General features: G+C 27.7%; 1 protein-coding gene across 2 annotated transcripts in view; it reads right to left on the bottom strand.

Annotated features, from left to right (window-relative positions):
* Window positions 1-2,741: 2,741 nt before the first annotated feature.
* LOC132756957 (homeobox protein Hox-C11a-like) overlaps window positions 2,742-7,262 on the bottom strand; it is a 53,392-nt gene continuing 48,871 nt past the window's right edge. The window contains exon 3 of one of the 2 annotated variants that reach the window (XM_060748105.1): window positions 2,742-3,613. In XM_060748105.1, the coding sequence (XP_060604088.1) occupies window positions 3,279-3,613 (335 nt within the window). In that variant the 3' untranslated portion in view covers window positions 2,742-3,278. The remainder of the gene's footprint in view (window positions 3,614-7,262) is intronic. The other variant, XM_060748111.1, reaches the window with a different exon arrangement.

Here is a 7,262-nt window from a genome sequence, read left to right as displayed (position 1 = left end):
CAGAAAAAGGGCAATAATCATATGTTTCTATATATTTATTTTTACAATACACCTTTATGATTTAATCAGTTTTTGATATGCTATAAGTGTGTAATTACCAAAATGACAATAATTTGTCCTCAGAAGTGTTTCTGCCAGTAGATATGATTTTCAAAACATGTATTTGTAAGCATATTATATAATGTTTTGTTTCCAAATGAAAAGCTTATATTTATATATGAATATTGATTTCAAGTGGCATTATTTCGATTTAATAGCAGCTGTTCTTTTAAAATAATAAACAGTGAATTAAGACTGGTTTTGTCATTCTTGAACAACATAATATTATACATGTATGTATTTGTAATGTAAATAAAATATTTCTTAAAACATTTGTAATGATTTTTTGTAAGAAATGTACAACAAATAAAGATGTTTAGAGTTTTTAGTCTAAACAAAAGTCAAACCTTTGTATTTTATGTTCTTATAAAATGGTGAAAAAGAAAATAAGAAAAAAAAACTTTAAAAAAAACAAACTGAAAAAGCCCCGATCTATTTAAGGTAAGTTAGCTGATAAACATGTATTCTATATTAATATATAAATGTTTGAAAATTATTATAAATGAAATTTAACTGCACGTTAATTTGACGAAAAAGTTAACTCTGATAAAGAGGAATTTGTAGAAAATATATGAAATACATTTTTTAAATATAAATCTACTCTAGAATTAATATACTGACTGCAAAAGCTAGAATAATTTACCTTAATTATTCTTTGAACTTTCTTAAAAACAAGAAAGTTTTGTTTTTAAATTCATATATGAAAATGACTTTTTTCATTTTCAATATAATCACATTTATATGTGCCTTTTAGTCAGTGATATTTTATTTTAAACACATGTTAAGTTCTACTTTCAATTAATTTTATTACAAAGTTGATGGACATATATTTTGAAGAGAAAATTGCTCGTAAATAAAACCATTTAAGACATGATTTAACCATGCGTCAAATAACACACGACTGGGCTTCAATACAATACCATTAATATACATGTGGAACTTTATGACGATAAACAAACCACATAGCCTAAACTTAGCCGAACATGATTTGTATCTTAAATTTTCTCAAACGAAATATTTCTTTAACATCGTTAAATTTATTAAATAGTAAACACTTTTAGATTCGTAGAATATTTTAAATAATCTTGCCATTTATTGTGGGCAAAGTATTATTTAGAATCATTTTATGAAAATAATAAAATTAACGAAATATACTAAGCGGTGTTTACCGGGTGGTTATACGAATGTTTTTTTTTATTATTTAGCCAAATTATTATCAAAATATGTTTTATAAACTGGGTTTTGGTCTGAAATAATATTATATCAATTTTATTAACCAATTTGATATGTTTATTTTTAATAATTTACAAAGGTGAATATCATTATGATACTTTTAAACTCCTTACAATAATAAACAAAAGAAGGATTCATTTTAAAACGAACGATTTTTTAATTCTTTTACAAAAATACTTAAAGTTGTACAAAAATTATGGAATAAACGTCAAAGGCAATTAATTTCGTTTAAATTCAGTACGTTTAAAAAAAAACATTCTACGATGACTTTGTAACTTTATGATTATACTATGCCTGAAAACTTATTAAACGTTAAACTAAAAATAATAATACTCGAATATTTAATAACAAATAAAGTAAGATTAATAACTAAAATTAATCTCCATCTCAACATAGTTAACAAGGCAAAAAATAACATATTATAAGAAACAAAAAGATATAGTTTTATAGATGAATATTTTTTACTTTTAAGTTCACGCGATATTTTAATCATAAAATTATAAAACTTTTTTGTATTTCTTTTTTATCATTTTTTTAATATATATTTTTTCTTAGCTGCTGAAATTAATTTGTACGAGAGAATACTAAAATACACGCATATTTGACAACAAAACCCATAGAAATTATTTTTCTTTTCTTGTACAAACCTTAGCACAATTTTTAGACATGTTGTTAATTAAGAGCCATGCAATTTTTCGTTCTCAACAAGCAATCTTCATGTTACTGTATTTTTTATGCCACACATTTGAAAAATTGACTATAACAAAAGAAATTACTCAACGTTTATTACTCAACGAGTGTTATATACTTCATATTCCAGTCAAAACAGCCGAATTCAGTTTTGAAAGATGACTGTGTTGTATTTCTAATTATAAATCACAAATGTTACTTTAAACTGAAATGAGTATAATTTTTATTTGAAAATGGAGTTAATTTGTACATGAATTTTACCCTTTATATAAGCACAAACATACATTCTTAAAAGAAAAAAAATATTTCAGGATATTTATTTATCATATTATAGAACTAGTTAAAATACAAATATGTTAAAAATATAGCGCAAATAGAAATGTATCGCTATATTGTAATTAAACAACTGCATAATAATGTGCGCTAATTTTCAATTACTAGCTAACTAACATATTTCATTCGGCATTATGTCTTTGTCTGCTATAAATAGTATACAGTAATTTATGAAGATTATTTATCATTATTTATCTATTCACTCTATAAATAGCTGCTAACAGGTTCAAGGATATATTTTATTCAAACCGTGATGCCTAGACATTAATTACATGGAAATTGTAGGGACATTTATATTCAAACACACTTACAAATATATTTCAAATCATATCAAAAACAAAAGTTCACTTTCCAACGTCACTTCCGGTAAATTTTGCCGAGAAAACGTCCTCCGTTGCATGACGTGTATTATTTGTTTTCATTATTTGATATATATTATTTCATCTCGTGCCCCTAATCACAGCACCCTCTTACGTAGGCAGTTAAATTCATTGCAAAATTGCATTTGCAAATAGACCATGTGCTTGTTATATCGGGACCAGACAAGACTGTCGGGTGAACTGGAAACATTTTATGTTTTATGCACCATAAACGCATCTCCTTGATTTTGACATTGAGTGAATAAGTTTAAATCTGGTTTCACAACAAAAACACATTTGGCATTTGTTATGATTTAAGCGCTCCATATATAGAGCCAATGTTATAAAAGCCCTTTTATGTTTGCTGAGGGCGTTTAAATGAGTGTAATATGGATCACGTGATCAGCACAGGCTTTGTAAGTATGTCCGACACTGTTTGAAGATCATATCATTTCAGTATATAACAGTCATTCATGAGAACTTATTCTTAAATAATTCTCATATTTACACTCAATCAAAATATATTTCATAAAATAATTCAGCAGTTACTAGCTAACTCGTTTCTCATTGGCTCATGTGCATTCCCATGTCAGGAACATCCGGACTATCGTTCTTATCCGAATCACCATCATGTTTGCTGATTTTTTTCGCTTTTATCCTCCGGTTTTGAAACCAGATTTTAATCTGTCTTTCAGATAAATTTATAAGTTGGGAAAGCTCCCATCTCCTTGATTTCGATATATAGGTAGAACTGTTATATTCCCGCTCAAGTTCTGCGATTTGAAATTTAGAGTACGGACGACGACGTTTTCTCAAGGTCACGGCCGTCGGCGCTAAAGTTGTTGAGGGTAAATGGATCGCATTCTGCATATCACCTGAAAGTAGAAATGAATTATAATCTATAAGTAGCGGCCAGTGTAAATTAGCCGCATAGAGTAATAACATTTTTACTTCTTATATGTTATATCTACGTTTCATGTTATTTAAAAACAACAACAGCAACAACAACAACATCAGAAAATAGAAATATATTTTATATAGCATATAAACGCTAGACTTTTTGCCGTGATACAGAGAATTATTAAGCTCTTATTTCTATGATTATTTCATCAAATAATATACTTTCGTTGAAGGTTCATTTAACTTCTCGTGTAGAACTGGTTACATTGAATTTCCCTTAAGACGTATTAATATCTTTTTTTTATATATAATGCTCGAACTCTATGTACTTTCATCAATGCAAATGTACAACATACAGAACTGACACAGCTTTTCTAAGACATTTCAAAATTGATCGAAATATATCATTGTAAATGAATATAGATCTACATTGTATTAATATGTAAAATTACTAAAATATATGTTTTTAATGGTATTATAGTCATGATGTTGTGGAACGTTGATGAATTTTCATCCTATTTATATTTTTACTCTTACCATAATGCTGTTCTTGATTATTATTATTATTTTTATTAATTATTATTATTATTATTATTATTATTATTATTATTATTATTATTATTATTATTATTATTATTATATATTTTGTTATGCTCATTGCATTGTGCGAAAATCAATCTTTTTGTTTTGTAAAGTTAATGAAAAGATAGGAACATTTTTTTTTATATTGAAGAAACAATTATTAAATTTCTTGATATTAAGTGAAAAAATACAAAACATATTGTTACGGTGTATCTTATAATTATCAGTTGATTTGCTTTGAACAAATTACGTACTATCAATAATATAATAATTTATATATTTCCTATTCGTTCAGAAGACAAATTCACCTACTAAGTTAGCGTGATATACAAACAAGAGGCGTTTTTTTATATTTTGATGTATTATCAATGTTAAATTTATTGTTTTCAAAATATTCAATTAATCCTCAAACGCATAATTACTCATTTTTTATGGTTCAGTTTTTAATAGACCTACATCACATATCCGAACAAAATAATCGATTGCCCGAAGATCATTAAAAATGTTTTTGTACGGTAACAATGCAGATAGATAAAGTAGACAGGTAAAAAAAAGAATGAAAACAAAAAGGAAACAATGAAGGATGTATATAAACAAGATGCGTATTTAGGAAATTCCAGCTATCAACGGTTCGTGTATTTTCGACTTTCTTCGTAAATTTCCGTATATAACATATATTTCTCATAACGGAAGACTGGTCATACCTCTTGAAATAAAGTCTTAATTATCATCATCATTATTATCATTATTATCTTTAATAAAGCGTTCAGTTTTCCGGACTATTTATTGATCCTAGGCATAGCAATAGCTTATGTGACGATTAAAAGACACGAAAAATAACGAAAATTGCCGAATGTTTACGAAGTTATGATGGATGTATTGCCAAAAACTTTAATTGATTAGAATAAACGTGATCCATCAATGGCTGCAAAAAACGAAAGGCGACGGAATATGTCCCAATATAAATTGATGAATAATGATGAGCCTACAAATAAGGTTTTCTTTAAAATATATAGAGGATATTTGTTTAGTTCAGTGTAAGATCGGAATATATTTCACCGAGTGAGCACCAAAAGGTATATTTCACGAGTGGCGCAGCCACGAGTGAAATATGAACTTTTGGTGTTCACAAGGTGAAATATATTTTGATATTACACTAAACTTAACAAATTTTCTTTTTATTATATGCAAAGAAACGTTTTAAAAAGACATTAAACCTAATACTGAATGAAAAGCGCGCCAAATAATAATACAACGTGACGTCATTTATGACGTCACGTCATTAAGTTGGTATCCAGTTCTGTGCACGCTGGTATTTCAGTGAAACAACGTAAGGGGCTTAAATTCAAAACAGTGAAATTATCAAAGTGGTAATTTCACTGTTTCAAACAGTGAAATTACCAGTTTTTATATCACTGATATATTTCTATAAACCACCGAAAAGCATGTAATAAAAGACATTTAACAATGCGACAAATCATAAAGATATTTAGACACAAAAGAACAACACGAAAATCTGCAATTTTTCTAATGAATCAGGCAAGTTTATGCGTCGAAAATGAATTGGAAACAGCACTGCTTAATTTCTAATAAATACAGAATTATTCAAAGATATTAAAATTTAACACAGGGAAACAGCCAGACAGCAAGATGGTCAAAAGGGTTGGGGTGAGGTGGTGTTGGGGAGGGGGATTTATTAATATCCATTGGTGTTTAAGGTGTATATAAAATTAAGAAACGATTTGATGTGTAGCATATTGCCTGCCCGGATATAAGTAAAAAAACAAACACCAAAATGAAACAAAATAAATGATATTTAAAGTATATTGTTGTTTTGTTTGAAGGGAAAATTAAAGAAATAAATGCCAAGTGTTGTTTCATGGGTGCTTATCTTGGGACAACGTTACAGCTGTTGTTGTGAATTGTTGCTTATTTGATACTTTCAAGCGTCAAGTCATTTTTGTGACTTGGCAGCACCCCTTAAACCTACAAAATATATTTTTTATAATAAAAGAAGGATATAAAAAAGAATCTAAAAAACTTAAAGATTTAATTGAAGTACACTGTAACGTAACATATCTTCTTTATTATTATTTTTTTCAAAAATAAAATTATTGAATATCAATAATAACAAATAAAACAACGTTTTTTCTTGAATAATTTTCCAAGGTCAGGAAATGAATAAAGGAATAATAATGATTATGTTTTTTTTCTTCTATTTGCTTAATGAACAAGATTCGGACAGTATTTTGATAAATGCGATATGTATAAAAAATTATCATAAAACGCGTCATATTTTTTGCCTTTACGGTTAAGCCAGACAAAATGGGAGACACCAGAATAAAATCAAAGGCAACTAAACTTTGTGATTCAAGAATATTACATATATAATAAGCCAGCGTCACGGTGGTCTGGTCCATTTGTCAAACAGTGACAACGTTATGAATTGTACATCTAGTAATTAGTTGTCATAATAGAGTTTAAACGCCAAGCGACGACGTTAACGACTCTACCACACACGTTAACGTAACTTGCATAATATGCGACGTAACGCGTAAATTTACAACATCATAATCTAAATGTTCCGTTTTATCACCGGCCGATTTACTTTAAACGTTTTCCGCGGTAAAATGTCGCCCGTAAATTAGATTATTCTTTAAAAAACGGTGTTACCGGTAACTTTAAAAGTCTCCGTTAAAATTTTATTGCTTTGTCTCTGACTACAAATTAACTGACATTTGCAGCCCATTATTCTGCTTTTTTATTTGACAAAATAGAATAGACAGTAAGTTGATTTCAATATGAACGTTAAACGTAACTTATTTTGATAATAAATTGTCTTCATTTGTCCGTAATTTCCGCATTTAATTTAAATTAGTCATGGCAAGTCATCCAATAGTTCTTAATTCATAAACATTCTTCGAATAAGCATTTAGAAATAAACAAGATACTCATTACAGATTTAAAACAAATATAAGTAATTTTGTTTAATTTTCGATTAAATTTAATCGTATTAGACAAATATGCAAATAAAGAAAACGAGTGTAAATAGTAGCAAGGGCTACA

The sequence above is a fragment of the Ruditapes philippinarum genome, unplaced genomic scaffold, assembly GCF_026571515.1.
Source record: "Ruditapes philippinarum isolate M1 unplaced genomic scaffold, ASM2657151v2 ctg433_1_1_1_1, whole genome shotgun sequence".
NCBI lineage: Eukaryota > Metazoa > Mollusca > Bivalvia > Venerida > Veneridae > Ruditapes > Ruditapes philippinarum.
This window is presented reverse-complemented; position numbering and strand designations above follow the sequence as displayed.